An 18,032-nucleotide genomic window follows, 5' to 3' on the forward strand; every position below is an offset into this window, starting at 1 on the left:
GAAATTTGGCAGCCCTAAGTTGCCATTACTATTGCCAATCACACATTCAATAGTAACCATAAAAGGTAGCCACATATAAACAGAACCTCGAGGTGTTGACAGTCAGAATCTATTGTAATAGCTTTGACGTATATATAGTTTTGTGTTTAGATGAGAATGAAGTGGGCTTCATCCAGGGTTCAGCTCAATCCTCGTCCATTCCATGCAGTGGTGTTTAATTCGCCAAGCAAGAGAATATTATGTGAGTGTTCAGAGTTAAATCAACAGAAATCAAGGACGTGTGATTGTCAAATTATTTCTCCTCCCCTATGATTGAGCGATTGATGCGATGGTCATTATCCTTGGGTGATACTTTTATTCCCCATTTTCTATTGAAAAAGTAGCATTTTTCTGTTCGATTATGATAGGATTGGATGAACGTCGGTTTGGGTGGATGTAGACCCATGTTTTTTTGTGGTGATCTTCAAATGTCTTGAGGATAAGAAAAAAATCCTTAACCAAGGTCCATGGTTTTGGGGATGAGTTGGTCTTCTAGTGAAGCCATGGTTTCCCAACTTCAATCCTCTCACTATGTTGCCGATGACTACTCTAGTATGGGTAAGATTCCCAGTTTTCCCATTCACTTTACCCATCTAGATCTCTTAGAAAAAGTGGGCAATTTTATTGGAAGATTCGTCAAAGTAGACAGGGAAAGACTTTTGAAAGGCATTTTCACCTATGTGTTGCATATGTGTTTAGGTAGATCCCAATGAAGTTTTGCGAGATAAAATTGAGCTCAAGTGGATGGGAATTGTGTATTCCCAACCCCTGGACTATGAAAATACAACTTATAGATACACGTATAGATACACCAATAAATTTCAACCACAAACCTGTAAATTTCATTTTCCTTCACACCATGCATCTAATTTGTATTCTGTATGAGAATTAACAAAGGAATGATGCTCTTTTTCCTATATTTTGACTCCCGGAGAATACTATGATAAACATGGATAGACATAGGGTCCTGTATGGTCCATTTACATCCCATGGATGGGAAATCAGAAGTAAATAAAATAACATCCATTACATAGGCACTCATGTAAAATGGGGGAACAATGTTTTCTAGAATAAAAAAACTACAGTTCTTCCTATAATCTAGGATTTGGATACTTAAATTATTAGATAGAACAGTCCCCCAGTCCATAACATAGCTGCATCAATCAAGGGTACCCACTGGTCTGAAAACTTTTGGGTATTGACATAACCAAATAATCTACATATCATAGTGGCAACATAACAATATGGACCGACAAGAGAAGCTATAGAATGCATACCCTTATTTTCTCGCTTGTGCTTGCTAGCATCTCTTCTCCATCCTTTGATGACTTCAGATTGATCCTGATTTTCCTTCATGAATTTCTCAATGAAGTCATATCATATTTCTTCTGAGCTGCCGACAACTGGTACATTCGAGTCGAATCTTTGTTGGTGAAAGAGCCGATGATTGTGTTCCTCTTGGTCATAAAGTTTCTGTCAGCGATGTTTAGATGGTCAACAACACATGTGATCATATCCATGTAAGGAAGGATGTTCAACTGAGCAACAATTCTGTGGAGGAATGAATTGGCCAGATCACTATATGTAGTATCAGAAACCGGGTATGAATCTTCTGCTATGACTATTCTTTCTGTGACTCTCGGCTCTTCATCTTCGAAAAGTTGATATGTGGATTCCCAGGTAGATGTTCCGGTGTTTGAGGTGCATGTGGTATCGGTAAATAATGCAAGCAATTATGCAAAATCAGGGGGAAGAGCAACTGATTGTTGTTGAACAACAGGTTTCTTCATGGGTTTGGTCGACCAAGACATTTTTGTTGAATTATGCTTGTTGGGACTGACTTGTCAAGAGAAACACAAGGGTGAGAGTAACTAACATTCAGAGCGAATAACTTAGCAAATAACCGATTACATAATAATCCAAGACTTTTATGAGCGAAATCTCAAGAAACCGTTAGTAATAATGAATGCGTTTATTCTATCGAAAACCATTAATTCTCCACATTTGGCCATTAATATCGCATCCGCCATATCTCAACTTTTGAAGCCTTGTCACTTTGAAACCTCCGATTGTAATACGTGTTGCAGACTCGACTGCTCCATCATAGCACACCTTAATATAATATCACAGTTGCCATGTCACGCCTTTCATATCACAAGTTTTAAAGACGTGTGTCTGGTCATGGACATTAAAAGTTGCAATGGTTATGGTGTAAATAATTAAATTGAATGGATATGGTGTAAATAAAGTCGCAAGTTAGAGGCTTCGGAAGTTTGGTCATGGACAATAAAACAAAAACGCCACTCGCGAGATTCCAATATGCAACGTGGTAGTTTTATGGGGTCGACCTCTTTATTACTATTTACATATATATGCCGGCTTTTATTATATTTATGCTTTAAACCTTTAAAATTTATTTGGAAAAGGTTTTGATCGCCGTTTTTCTTAAAAGACTTTTTAGGATGTTCTAATATAATCCTTTCGCATTGAGGCTTTAGAATTAAACCTAAAATTTATCGCTCTTTTTAATTAATTTTTTTTGATCTTAAAACTAATATTTCCTCTCCATTTTTTTTTTTATAATTATATCCTAAATTTTAAAATAATAACCCTTCTCTATTAATTCTTTTATTAATTATATAATAAAATTATTAATTCATACAACACATATTTAACATTTTACTAAAATATTACTTTTACTTACTTCCATATCCCACTACTTCTATGACGTTGCACAAACCTACTTGCATATCCCACTACTTCTATGACATTGCACCGGTTTGTGCAAATGATAGTTCTATATACGATGTAGGGTTTCAGGGTCGGTGACAATGCTCTTTAACTTTTTAAAACATTTATATCTTAAAATGGGTTGTTATATCGGATGTAGGGTTTCAGGTCCGCAGATATATCCTTCTCCGAGGGGTTTCAGGAGGGCCTCTTACGCCGCGCCCCCTTTTCAGGTAGACGCATTTGCAAATATTTGCATTGTGCTATTTTTCTTTCCAGGCGGCGGATTGACTTGATCGGTGCACGGACAAAGGTGCATTTTTGGATAACCGATGCGGCTGGTTCAGATCCTCATATGCAATCGGATAGAGGTGAGTCTAAGCCTTGATTTATTTTGTCCCTCTCAACCCATATTATCTTATCACGATGTCTTTTTTGTTTTGTATTTCCGCTTCACATTTTCCAGAAGAGGTGTTGCTTATATTTGCTTTCACAGACTCACAGCAGGCATATTTTTTCAATCTGTGTTTTTTTTGGCACATTTATTGGCTTACATATCGATTGATATTGATATATTTTCCCTCAATTTTTCTAATCTTTTATTTCATCCGAGTATAAAGAGATACATTCTGTAAATGCTTTAAGCTTTGAGAAATATCAGAACGAAAATATACATTCTTTGCTAAGCCTGAAGAAGGCATTGATATTGATTGAAGGGTCCTGTAACTTCTCTAAAATTCAGAATTCTTCTTTTGAGGCACTTGGATCATCTTCAGAATACTGACTGTCATAAGAATCCCCATTCGAGGATGCAGAAATATGTTCGTGTAAGATATGACAATCCTTGATTTCACTTCATAACCTTGAACCCTCAGCCAACTGTAGTCCTTCCTTCCTCAAGGTGTCTGCTTCACCATTTAATTCTTTGTAGACATGTTCAAAGCACTCTGAAATAAAAACAGACAGAACGTTTGATTTCATCTTCTACTACTGCCATTCATCCAATTAATTACTAACAGCTGATGAATTTAGTAACACTTGTTTAACAGATTCTTCTCCTACAGGAAAGTAGCACAATCTGAATTTAAAGGCTAATCGAAACTGTAATCTGAATGTCGTTTGAGCCTATAAACAGACACAGTTAGAAAACATGCACAGAACATGTAGATCACTGTCGAGAACCCCTGTTAATGCTATTCCATTATCATTGAATAAAAAGCTGCATCACTAACATATCTCAGTGAAAAATGCACTGCCCCCTTCCAAGTATTAGAACTTGTGTTTTGTGGCAACCTGATGAACTTGCCTAGGCAACACCATGTACTGAAAGTGTTGACTGCAAAACAAATGTTAGGCCTTGTGTTAACTAAGTACATGAGGAAACCTATCAATTCCCTGTATACAGATGTTCATCAAATCTGAATTAGAATCAGCAAAGTACAATGGATTTACTACCACAGGGGAGTAGCCATCGGTTTGCAGTACATCATTTGAAATCTCATCAGAATTTCAATTGCATACACTGGAGTAGCCATGGGTTTGCAGTCCATCATTTGAAATCTTCTAAGAATTTCAATTACATACTTTTTCTATCCAAGGAACACTTCACCTGCACTTTGCTACACCCCTAGAGCCAGCAAGTAGTGCTTCAAGTCATGACAAATTCTCTTGCCAATTTTTCCCTGCACCAGTTTGTGGATTCCTTTTAACTTCCTGTGAGTGTAAGATTGTCTACATATGGGACTAAAACAAGCAGATTAGAATGATCTACCAAATTGTAAAAATTAGAATCTGCATCTGTCTCAGTGAAACCCAAATCTGAAAGTTACTCATCAATCTTGGAGTGCCATGCAAATGGTGCCTGTTTCAACTCATAAAGGGCCTACTTCAACTTGTAAACATGGGTCTCAAGCCTATTCACCTAAAAGCCTCTTGGTTGGTTTATTCATATAACTCCTTAATCAACCTATTAAGAAATGTTGTCTTTACATAAATTTGATATAAAATCCAATGGAAGATTGTTGTGAAAAACATAGTAAATCTGATAGAGGTATATTTAGTAACAAGAGCAAAAGTCTCCTCATAGTCAACTCCTTTTTAATGGGAGAACCGTCCAGCCACAAACCGAGCTTTGTAGTTTTATATGCTGCTATCTGGTGCATGCTTAACCATGCATGATTGTTGTAAGAAAAACTAGAGTCAAATACTGACTTCTCCATTAGTCTAGGCACTATCTCCTACCCATCATTCTTTAGGAGGAGATGTATTCCTCCATCATGGCATTTTGCAGTACTTGCTTCCTTACTGCCGTTACTAGAAGGTTTTGTTTCAATAATGAAAGATATCAGTGCAACATAACTAGGGAACTTTTTAGGAGGGTGGCTTATTTGAAGGGAAGTAGTTGGAGCACCAACTTACTCTGTTGCCTCTTAATGTCTAGATTAGCGATCTAGGCTTTCTAGCTGAACTTGAAGGTAAAGAGGCACCCCTTGCACTTCCAAAAGCTTGCTGATCTAAGTGTGCGTTTCATGATCTTTTTTATTTCTGCAGATCTGTTTTTGGGATACCAAGCTCTTCTGCCTCCATGGTCACTATTGGAGGTTCTTAAGACTTAGAGGACCATGCATTTTCTTCAAACTTGGTATCTCTGCTCACAACTACTTTATGTTGAGATGGAATGTATATTCTATAAGCTTTTGAGGTTTCACTCTAACCTACAAAAATGCCCTTCAAACTAGAAGGTTCCAACTTGGTCCTTTTCCCATCTGGAATATGAATGTAGATAGGACAACTGAAAAACTCAAAGATGTGTTACTTGAGGCTTCTGAATTCCTCCAGTCTTATCCTTCAAAATTCTGTGAGGATACCTATTCAAAATATAGACAATGATGAGACATGTTTATACATAGAGACACATGAGAAGAACTAGATCATGAATCAAGGCCCCAAACTACTGAGGGTTGTAGGGAACTATCAACATTTTCTTGATTCTTGATTTCATGCAAAAGGTATCAAACTCCTTTGGTTTTTGTGAATTAAGTCTAGGACTTCCTAGAAGAATCATTAATAAAATATTCATAGTAAATGTTACTTGATAAGGAAGTTGAAGAGATGGGCCCACATACATTTGAGTTGATTAGGTCAGAAAGCCCTCTTGACCTATGTTTACTGCCAGGAAAACATCCTTTACATGCTGGCCAAGTGCACAACCTTTGCACACTCCTTTCTTCTCAGCCTTGAAGATTGGCAATGCCCACACCATGTTTTTCAAGATTGGCAACATTCACTAGTGCAAGTGACCTAGTCGCTTTTGTCAAAGCTCACACATGTTGTCACTATCATACCCTAAAGTTCTTATAGGATTCCCTTGCAATTTAGGATGAGGACTTGTTGATCTTCAAAGTTAGCCATATATGTAGGATCTATCATCACTGAAATTGGAAAGAGATTTTTAGTTAAGCTAGGTACATACAAAACATCATTAACTTAGTAAGCTTAAGGATATCACTTGATGGATCCCACTCTTGCAACTGGATATGTGGCATCATCACCAAGTTCTACTAAAGGTACTCTTGTTAGAGGTTGTATGTTTGCAGGCTCCACTGTCCACATACCAGTCCACATCAGACATGATGTCATATGACAGGCATGAGACCATTGAGAAGTGTATCTCGAGATTGGATGAAAGCTCATCCACTTGAGCTGATGCTTTTGTACTCTTTACAAGTTGCTTTCCCTCCCCCTTCTTTTGATGACATTGGAAGCGAAGTGCCCAAACATTTGACACTTGAAGCACTTGATGTGGCTCAAGTCCTTCCTTCCCTGGTTACAAGAACCTGGCTTCTCTTTCTTCCCTTTTTAACCCTTCTTAGTTCCTCCTTTCTTGTTGCCCTTCTTCGTCTTACTAATGGGGACAACATTCTGCTCCTTCTAGTTGAAGTCATTCCATAGCCTCTTCAAAATGGGAAGTTTTAACTTTTTTTTGGCCTAGATGTCATAGCCAAAAAGTTTCCAAAAATAACAGGACCTATTTAATGCAATGAGTACTAGCTTTTCACCCTTCACCTCCTCTCAATTGCTGCAAGCTGATCATGGAGATCAATAATCTTCATTAAGTAGGAAACTACAATATCCTTTTACTCATTTGCAGGGATTAAGCTTATTTCTTAGGAATGTCTTCTGTTTGTTGTTCTCACTCTGATAGAGTGACTAGAGCATCAAACATGTACTTTATTGTGGTCTTTTTGGTGATGTGAGGGATCTAATGATCCTTCATAGATTCAAGTATGACTCACTTGACCTTGGCCATCTTCTTTTTATGATTTACTAATTACACAGGTTTGGGAGGCTCTACAACCAGTTTCTCAATGAAGTTAGACAAATCCTACTCCAACAATATCTTTGTGCCTAGAGGCGCTCACCAGCCTGGTATGGAAGAGATGTTGTAATGTCGTGTCTTGATATGTAAACATTTTGACTCAGTCAAATTGCATAAAATGGAAATGAAATAAAATTTAAAAAAAATAAAATAAAAAATAAAATTAATAATTAAAATAAACTTGAGGTAAAATAGTCAATTTATTGTTGGTGGTTTTGACAACCCATGGTTTTGCTAATGGTATTCTTATGTAAGAATAATTTCTCACTCTAGATCCATCTTAACTCCAGATCTATCGAGTGTCGAGAGGGATCAAATCTATTGAGGTGCAAACCTCTTTTAGAGTGAAAAGAAATTTGATCCCGCCAAATGCTTGGAAGATCTGTAGTTAAGATGGATGCAGGCTGGTTACCTGAGACTTCCCTGGGATGAAGTTAAGAGGGAGCTTCCAATCTGTCCATGTATTTGAGATTGACTGTAGCCATACTACTGCATTGGAATATCGCCTAAACGAAAGTTAAGATAGATCAGCAGCCTAACAAAGAACCCGACAACTTGAAACTTCACAATGCTTTTCTCAAGCATGGATCATAGCATCCGATCCCTGGAGCCTCCTGACAGCTCCCTTTCATAGGTAGCAGTCCTACTATCTATTCAAGGATTTTTAGAATGTTTCAACAAACCTTTCTCTGATACCATTATGAATTTTTGTCTAACTCATTGTAAACAGATTCTTCTTCTAGTGGAAACTAACACTGTCTAAATTTAAAGGCTAATCAAAACTGCAATCTGAATCTCACTAAAATCTACAAACACAATTGGAATACATACATTGGAACACACAGATCAATGTTAAAAACACCTGTTACTGCTATTCCAATACTGCTGAATAAAAATCTGCTAGAAAGGATTTTGTGTAAGAACTGAAACTAACCCTATTACAGATCCATACTCTCACTCTTTCTTATAAGTGACACCTAGGGTTTATAAAAATAGATATATTACTTAGATCTCTGGATCTGTGCTCTATCTAACTGATAAAAAATGAATTCAGAAAGACTGAAAAATAAAACAGAACTGACTCATCTAACTTTAGCACTTTATCTTTAACCTGAAGTATAATGATAAAATTATCTTATTCTTTTTATGGCTGGTCCATACATGCATGTGTGTGCCCTTATTGCTGGAATAGTAAAATTTGTGATGTGCTCCTACTATCTATTTATTGCTGCATTCTCACCAACAGATCATTATGCTGTTTGGAATTTAATGCTGCATGGATTTGTGTAATGCTGCTGTAATATAAGGTGCCCAAATCTGCCATGTGTGCTCCAACCTAGTAGAAGATGATCTGGGGTACTCTATCTAACAACAATGAGCCAACAAACACTGGTATTTTTTTAAATGCCACTGTGGGCTGCTAGCTTTTAGAGTATTGTTAGGGAAATAAGCTCGGTGTAGTTATTTGATCCTCACCTAAATCTGTGTTAAATCTGATACAGTGAGAGTTATTGAGATAGAGAACACGTATGGCTTCCCTTTTTTGGGGGGTACCTTGACTAGCTCCATCAAAGTAATCCCCATGTTCCAGATTTGTCCATAGGAGCACGAATCAACATTTTCTGTGTTGGGGTTGATGAAAAAGCTTTGAAGTTTGAGAAGATTGACTGACCTTGGAAGGCACATTGAAAGAGTTATATACCTGTCTTCAAAGATTTCAACATTTCTATCTTTCTAGATTCCCCATGATACTATCAGAGGAAGGCCTTTGAGGACTGAGTTTTGCTACCACTTTTTAGAGCACTCTTCAGCATAACCTCCTTGTCCACAGTCCTTTATCCTTGTCAAACCATCCAGATTTCCTTTATTAAGGACATAATATCAGTAAGTGGTCTATGTTATTTTCAACTCTTTTACACATGATACATTTGCTTGGACTTGATCCATTTCTTCTCTTAAGAACTTCCTATGTGGGTGCTCTATTTAAGATTGCCAACTGCATGTAAATAATGAACTTTTGAAAGGTTCTTATCCAGATACGCTTCCACCATGAGAGTGTGCATTCTGGTCTGTCTAGGGTACACGATTCTTATCCTAACTTTGGAGTGTAAATCCCCAAGGCTGGATTTTAGACCAGACATGTTCATCATCAGAGTCTTTTATATAGGCATGGCACACTTTTGATTTGTTTATAATTCCTTTTGATTGAATATTTTCTTGGCCTTTGAGTCGTCTCTCTGTTCAGCGCTATTCCAATCCTGCTGGAAAAATGGAGGAGTTTCCTGGTCCAGCTGCCTGGTCTAGATTGAAGAGAGTTTATCACTGCTTCTGGTAGCTTGTACTCAGCTCCACTACTTATCCATGGGTCTATACTGATCTTCGCCTTAGCCTCACTGCAAACCTTCCATGGCAGCAATCTTCCTATTAAAGGGAATGTTATAGTCAGTACTTTCAATAATATGGATGCATTGTTGATTGACTTGTTTGGGTTTCCAATCCAGTCTTCTGCTGAATTGGGCTCAATATATCTCTGAATGTGAATCTGATTCCAGAGGTCCTCTTTTGATATTAGTCTCCACATACACTTGGCTTTTAGTGATTTCCCGAAGGAATGATATTCGATATGTAATGCATGTGAGCTTTTTTGTATACCTTTGTTTTCTTAGCAAAATATAGTCTTATATTATAAAAAACAGATCAAGTACTGTAATTTCTTTCTCTTTGCATCCATGCTAGAAGAGCCAACATATCAGATTGGGCATCATATTTGGAATGTCTCATGTCATTCTAAGGACAAAATCCACAACAGTGATAAGATTCAATGTTTGCTTTTATTTTTATTGTGCTCTTTCCAGCTTTGTGGCTGGAATGTGTTGTAGGTCCAATTGAATCTGTATTGAGTTCAACCTGATTGTACAATGTATTTTTCTAACTTTCTACAAACGTGTTGTTTATATCTAGTATAAGCAGATGGGGGATAGACTCATGGAGTACTAGGCTTGTGCAGTTACATCCTGTAATTAATCTATTAAGATTGGTTCTGGTCTCCTTAAGTCCATATCCAGATGGGTTATGAGGGGAATGCAGAAGTTGATTTTGTATTCTTATCGGCACTGGGTCATAGATCCCACGATCCTTCATTTAATGTCTAGTTTTTGTCAATAATTAGGTTCTGTTCTTTAGATACTCCAATCTTTAGTTTTAACTTTTAATGTTTAGTGTTCTTTTATGGTGATTATTTTTTAGTATTTAGATCCTGTAATGATCCTTCTACTATGATTGGTTCTTTTTAAATTCTTTTCTAAATCCTTGATGTCAAAGGAACACAATTTCGTTATCGAGTTAGGCAAGTCTTTGTTCATTGGAATTAAAAACATTTTACGGAAATGAGAGTGCTACCAGGAAAAAATTTAGATAATACAGTTCTGTAGTTTGATGCTACAACAAATTTTGTTTGTGCTGTCACTGCCTTGTTTGGCTATTGGTATCAATTCTACTTTGGTACTGCATTTAGATACTTCAAGCTACATCATTTCCACATAAGATTGATAGGAATTCAACTATGTAGTGATTATAAAAAACACTGCTGTTTATCTATCCTATTTTAGTACTACCACACGACTTGCAATTGTGCTAAACATAAAATACGAAATAGTTAAAATTTTGATCCATTTTTTTCTTTTGTAAGAAAACAATAGTTTATTTTAACCAGTGTTCCATGAGGATGTGTCCCCTATGGTGGGGTGCACGTATCCATGCTTCCCACACACCTAGGATGGGAAGATGCTCAGGGACACGTTTCCCCACGCCCCCTTTTAGGGAGACATAGGGAGACGCAGGGGGAAAGGTTTCCCTACTGTGGGGATGTGTTCCCCTAAAAAAGGGCTAGGTGCTCCCCCTTAATTTTGCTTGAAACAATAATTTATGAGTGGGAAAGCTCAACATTCAACCCTAGGGCCCTATTAATTGACTTAGGATGTTTGAGAGTGGTTCTGACCTCATTTTATTTCATATGGAGAAAGTAAATTTCAGATTCCACTCAAAATGCATCAGACATAACAATTTTTAGGATTTCAGGAATGAGCGAATTGCGATGTTTCCATTGGGCTCTATTATATATAAGGGTTTGGAACTACCATTTAATCAAGAGCACCAAGCCCAAAAGCACCCCTTTTGAGGGGGGCCATGTTCTGCTTTGGGCAATTAAGAGCTATCTTCCTCAGCTCAACCTTCAGTGGAGCTGCTGATTGATTGCCTCCTTGCTGTCACTTGTTGCTGAATGAAGGACCACTTCACCCGGTCATAAGTTTTCTCAAAGTCTATTTTGACAAACAAGCCATTGAGGCTAGTATGATGGGCACATTCTATGCCTTTAAAGACTGCATTGAAATTGTCAAGGATATATTGCCCACAAATAGACCTTGTTTGTTCTAGGCGAATGCTCTTTGGAAGAATATGCTTGATGCACAAGGCAGATGCCTTGGCCAAGATTTTTTAAAAGGTGTTTAAAAGAGTTATGGGTCTCCAGGTGGTGTTTAGCACTAGGTCTTTTGCCATAGGAATGAGTTTGATAATGCCCTGGTTGATTCCAGCTCGCAGGGATTGGCTTCTGAGAGGCTCTTTACAAACTTTTGCACAACTAAACTTAACTTCATAGTTTACAAAAAATGCTTTGTGCACCATCATCAATATTTTGGTTGCAAAAAATTGGTAATATAATCACAGAAAGTGATAAATATTTTTGTTTCTTACTGTAACAGCAATACAAACTAAGCCCCTAGGGTTAGCTCAATTGGTCGAGTCTTGTCAATAAAGCAGCTTTGTTATTGAGAGGGCATGGGTTCGATTCTGTCAACACTCTCGAGGCTAGGCTCCGTGGTTGCGCAGGCAGTAAGTGGTCACTTCAGATGGATCTGCCTGGTACAAATATTTTGGGGATGTAGCGGTCACCGATCTCCGGGGTTCATGAACCACATAGAAAAAAAAACAACAATGCAAACTAGTTTTTTTTATGTAAAAGTAAAAGAATCTACAAAATAATGAAATTGTTGCATTGGCTGAGTCGACTCAAAGTTTTGTATTTTACTTGGTTCATTTTGGATAGATGGTTCAGTCCTCTTTGTTATGTCCTGTAGATTTATGCAAATGTAGAAGACTTCTATTTGGATTGCCCAACAATTTTGCTTATCTAGTTGTAGACAAGTACCATAAAATGCATATATCCTTTGGCTACATAGCAGTGCTTCATACTCTTCCCAGTCTCCTGAGTCTGGCTGAGTCTTGCCAAGTCAGCTCTGGACCGAGTATTCCCCAGCGACTCCCCTGGCAGGCTCCCCTTTGGCTTAGCGGAGTCTTGCCAGACTTGCTAGATTCGGGAGTCTGACCCAGGCTTAGCTGACCCAATGACAGTGACCAAAAATACCCCACACTTGTGATTTTTAGGAGGGAAATGAAGTGTTTGAGAGGGCAGGAAGTCTTTATAAAGACATTTCTCCCCTTATTCTTTATCATTCCATATATTTTTAAGAGCCATTTCTTCCTTAGAAGAGTGCTGTGTGCTGTCACTGTGAGCGGGTTGAGTTCATCATCATTTATGAGGGAAATTGAAGGAGGCTTTAGCATCATCAATGATCACTAGCTGCTGAGTAAAGTCGTCTCACCCTCTCAGCATTCAAAGTTCAGGTAAGTGGGCAATTACACATTCAGGTTTTACTGTTTAGTTTATCAACTTGCATTTTTTTTAAAGTTTATACTAGTAGGCCTGTAGGATGGGATGTCATCCTACAGGCTTGATGAAGAGACTCAGGGTCTCTTTAGTGTTTCATTATCTCTAATGGAAACACCAAATACGTTTGCACCACAATTATTGCTTCAGTCTAGAGATTTTGGCTAACTCCTTGAGGGCTTATTCTTGGCATCTTTGTAGTCATGAATGAGGCTTGAGATTGGACTTGGAGACATTGTCTACCTTGATTATCTAATTATGTTATGAAACTATGAGTTATGTAGCTGAATGGAGTACTATTTGTGAATTTGATCGTGGAATTTCAGTTCACTATTTTGCATACAAATATCGAGTGTCAAATGTTGTGTCATCGTATTTTATGAGATAATCTTTTGAAATTCTGCATAGATTGTGGTTTTATAACTTATATGGATTGGTTTGTGCTCAAAATTTACCATGTTTTGAGTTTTTTTCTCTTTGCTGGGTCTGTGCTGAGTCGTTGAGTCTTGCCAAGTCCCAGCCCAACCAAGTCTGGCAACTTTGCTACATAGTGATAAGCATTAGATGCTAAACTTGATGATTAGGATTAACCCGATAATATTAGATTGAGCAGCAGATTGTTTTGATGGATTAGAATAGTTTTTAAATTCTGCCCCTTCCCATGTTCTGCTTAATTTTTTTTCTAGTAACTGTTGTAATATAGAAATTAAAAAAAATTATAAAACAACCATAAAAAAAATTAAAATTAAAAAGAACAACACATAACAAATATCAAAACCTAAACTAATTTGCAATCTCTAACTCACTCATTCGAGTTACCAAGCTTATGTCTACTCAGCTTGTTGCGCAGCACTATTTGACTTACCAGTTAACTGTTGCACCTCCTCCTCCATGGCACTCCTAAAATGCTCATTGGCCATTTTTAATCGTCAGTTTTAACTTTCGAGTCTTGACTTTAGATATGGATGACCTTAGACTGATTCTTTGACTTTCACTCTTTACTTTTTTTGAGTTTGAGTTATATCAATTTACTATTCCAATCTTCAGGCTTAAGTATCTACTGTAGTCTATTTTGGTTAGTACTAATTGGATTCTAGAATCACGAATTTAAATTTTAAATCAATGTAGAATCTAGAATGATGAATGATGAATTTAATTTTTAAATCAATTTAGATTCTAGAATGTTGAATAATGAATGATGAATATGGATCAATCTAGTTCATTATTGAATCTCGTGGTGTATGAATGAATGATGTATGTATTAGTATGAATGATGAGTATGGATCAGTGTATTTCATTATTTAATTCAATCATGTACAGATCAATGTATTTATGCTTTCATTATTGAATATATATATATATATATATATATATATATATATATATTAAAAAAATTATATACCCCCATATCCCCCTGCCCCCTAATTTTACCTAAAATTTGAGGGTACTCTCACACGCCCCCCCTGTGCATCACCCCAGAGATGCATCTCCCTATCCCGGAGTCTTGGTGGAACATTAGTTTTAACTTGCCAACATAGAAGGGTTGAAAATATAGTATGACTTCATATTGAAATATGACCATGCCCTTCAAATTTGATGCCAGGTTGAAGAAGTATTTTAGGAAAAGTATTTGGAAGTGTGTTCTAGTGTTTGCCTTTTAGAAAATGTTAATTTTTTTTCAAGCTTTCTTTTCAGTTCTTATAACTGATTTGTTTGTTTTACTTTAGTGGTTTATTTATAAAAGTTAAAAAGGTTTACGAGATTTAATGGAAACCTTTTATACCCACACCAGATATGCCAAAAACACCTTAGACGTGTGAATGCCAATTTTGATGCACCATTCATATTGTGCAGATGTGATGTTTTTTGTTAACGATTGTGCTGAATAGCTTTGTGTCGAATGATGCAGGTACCTTCAAGACAATTTATACCACATACGGGAATCACATGAGATGGATCTAGATTTGAAGATAGAATTCTTCAAACATGTTAACTAATGCATTCAACTGTCCAATGTTCTTAGGTAGCGGTCTTGTAAGATTTCTTCTGACAATATCTAGTAACAAGAGTATTATTGTAATCATTAAAATGTTATAAATAAGATATATGAAATAAAAATTCAGGTATTGAATTTTTCATTAAACATTATTTAGAATGTATTAATACTTATAAGTATTTGTGTGAAAATAAATTGAATTGGTTTATGTTTAAGGACAAGGCATCCAAGGCGAGGTTAACCAAGACAAAAGTCACTCATCGTAGTGGCCAGAAAGGTTTAAAAGCACTGATAACAACCTTTGTAAGTCTATTAAACATGTGATATTTTTTTAATAAATTTTTTACTAGAAGAAAGTCATTGTTATCTAATTTCTCCCTATTTACTGATTGATAGGAACTAAAATATGGAAGACCTCCAAATCATTTGGAAAAGGAGGTGCTGCAGCAAAAGAGATGGGTTGAATTTGTTGTTTGGATGGACTCTATGGTATGTAATCTTAGTTGGATTTCCAATATACTTTTAAACCATATTTTCATTTTATTTTTTAGTACTATTAGATATTATATCTTACCTCATTTTATGGTTAACATTGTATAAAAAAAACATGTGTTGTGTTATGTAATTAATACTAACATGTAATATTGATTTTTTTTGTCAGAATGCTATAGGTAATGATTGCCAAGACGATGATCCAAATTATGTTCAACATATATCAGGAGATGATGAGGATGAGGATGAGGATGATGGTGGTGAAGGAGGAGATGATGATGATAGTTGCGGTGTTGGTGATGATGTGGATCAGAGTAATGAGGATGGTGAAGATGATCATGAGGATGATCTTGGTGGTGGTAGCTAGGCATGCACATGCATTGTTTTTTATGAAGAAATTATTGTGTAGAATGACATTGTTATGTTTAGATGGGTGTTGTTAATTTACCCTATATCAATGAGACATTTTGATTTTGTAATCATACGATGAGTTTGATTTATGTAAGTTGTTAATTTATCGTAGAATAACGATATTCATGAAATATTTTGATTTGTTAATCATATTTGAATTTTACTTGTTTTGATTAAAAATAATACTAATTTTATTAGTATTATGTTGCTATTTTATACACGTTTTGAAAATTGTTAATGACACATTGTTATTTTTTTGAATGGATGTTGTCAATTTCTCTTAAATTTCCTTACAAATGATTTTGAATTGTGATATCTGCTTTAATGATATTTAGAAACTATCATATATTTCACTATGAATCTATAAAGGGGGTCATATATGTAAAGAAAAATATACTCTATATAAGAATTCAAATGCGGATGTAACCATGGATGCAAAATTGAAAGTAAAATTGGATGTTAAACTAGGAATTAATACAAAATGCAAACAATTGACATACAAAGTGTTTTAAATTAGAAGTGAAAAATTGTGCAATAGTTGACACAAAGAAGGGAACAAAACATGGCATACAAAAGGATATCAAATTGGGCAAAAACAAGGACACATAAATGGGCACCAAATTAGATGCAAAAAAAGACAACAACTAGATGTAAAATAAGATGCAAAGTTGAGCGTTAAAAAGAAGCAAAAAACGTTACAAATTAATATGCCAAATGATGATGCAAATAATGGTGTAAATTTGGGATGCAAACTTGGGTGCAAAAAAGGAAAAAAAAAAGATGTAAGAAAAGACATAAAACAAGATGCAAAATGGGGCTGAAAAAAGGTGAAACCAAGGATGCCATATTGGATGTAAAAAATGATTCCTAATCACATGCAAATTTAGGCTCGAACTCAGACACAAAATTATATGCAAATGTGGACACAAAATGAGGAAAAAAAAGATGCAAATTTGGATGGTGAAAACGATGTAAAACTAGACACCAAAAAAATGCAAAATTGGATGAAAAAGTCGGTGTAAATAATGGTGCAACATTGGACACAAGTAGACACAAAAAAATGGTGCAAAAAGGGGCATAAAATAGCTTAAAATTGGATGCAAAACTTGGTGCAAAAACAAATACAAAAGTAGACGTAAAAAATGGCTCTAAATTGAATGTACCATTAGACACAAAATAAGATGCAAAGGTGGACACAACACATGACTCAACATAAGATGCAAATATAAATGCAAATTTGGATGCTCAAAATGATGTAACATTAGATGCAAGAGATGGTGTTAAAAATGATGCAAAATTGGATGAAACAAATGACGCAAAATATGGTGCAAAATGAGATGGGAAAAATGGAGACAAATCAAACGTAAATGTGGATGTAAAAAATGGTCCAAAAAAAGATGCAAAAATGGGCACAAAAATGGATGCAAAATTTGGTGCTAAATCAAATTCAACACATGGTGCAAAGATAGGCACCAAAGCTGGTGCAAAAATAGAAGCAAAAACTAGTGTAAGACTAGATACAAAACCTGGCGTAAGACTAGATGCAAAAACTGACACAAAATGGATGCATAAAAAGACGTTAAATTGGATTCAAAATACAGTGTAAACTTGATGCAAATGATGGTGCAAAAATGGAAGCAAAGAATGACACAAAATAGGAAGAAAAAGAGAATGAAAAATAGATGCAAAAAATGACACAAAACTAGAAGCAAAACCTGTCATAAAATAAGATGCAAATCTTGGTTCAAAATTTGACGCAAAAAATGATGCATAGTTTGGTGTAAAAAATGATGCAAAATCTAGCGTGAAAAAGGATGCAAAATCAGGTGCAAAAAAGGACGCTTTAAAAATTGTACAATAGAGCCAGATTTAGTGCCAGGTTGCTCATCACAATTACAAAAAAAATGCACTAAAATCTGGCGCTAAATCTGGCGCAAATCGCTGGTTTTGTTGTAGTGAAAGATGTTAGGTTATGACTTTGAAATCATCTATAAAAAAGGGAAGCAAAATCTTGTGGCAAATGCACTCTCAAGAAAGGATGTGGATGTAGAAGGATTTCTTTGCGCCATTTCTATTATCCAACTAGATTGGATAAACGAAGCAAGGGATGAATGGAAGAATGACAAAGAAGTGTGGGCACTCATTCAAAAGTTACAACAAGATCCCAGTGCATCTGATACATTTAGATGGAAAAATGATTCGTTATGGTACAAAGAACGGTTATACCTATGTAAGAATTCCCAACTCAAACAAAATATTCT

At 36.0% G+C, this 18,032-nt stretch overlaps 1 protein-coding gene across 2 annotated transcripts; it reads left to right on the top strand.

Annotated features, from left to right (window-relative positions):
* The first annotated feature begins 2,871 nt into the window (after nt 1-2,871).
* Nucleotides 2,872-15,819, top strand: LOC149265117 (uncharacterized). Of its 2 annotated transcripts, XM_089391692.1 has the most exons (5): nt 2,882-3,140; nt 14,782-14,906; nt 15,085-15,171; nt 15,265-15,357; nt 15,530-15,807. In XM_089391692.1, exons 2-5 carry the CDS (start codon nt 14,859-14,861, stop codon nt 15,725-15,727), a joined length of 426 nt encoding a protein of 141 aa, XP_089247818.1. In that variant the 5' UTR covers nt 2,882-3,140; nt 14,782-14,858; the 3' UTR covers nt 15,728-15,807. The 2 variants fall into 2 exon arrangements, with proteins under 2 accessions (XP_089247828.1, XP_089247818.1); XM_089391702.1 differs by lacking the exon at nt 14,782-14,906 and having other exon boundaries at nt 2,872-3,140; nt 15,530-15,819.
* Nucleotides 15,820-18,032: the final 2,213 nt, after the last annotated feature.

Source organism: Pinus tabuliformis, chromosome 6 (genome assembly GCF_031772625.1).
Source record: "Pinus tabuliformis cultivar Carrire ecotype Pingquan chromosome 6, CPIR1, whole genome shotgun sequence".
Lineage (NCBI taxonomy): Eukaryota > Viridiplantae > Streptophyta > Pinopsida > Pinales > Pinaceae > Pinus > Pinus tabuliformis.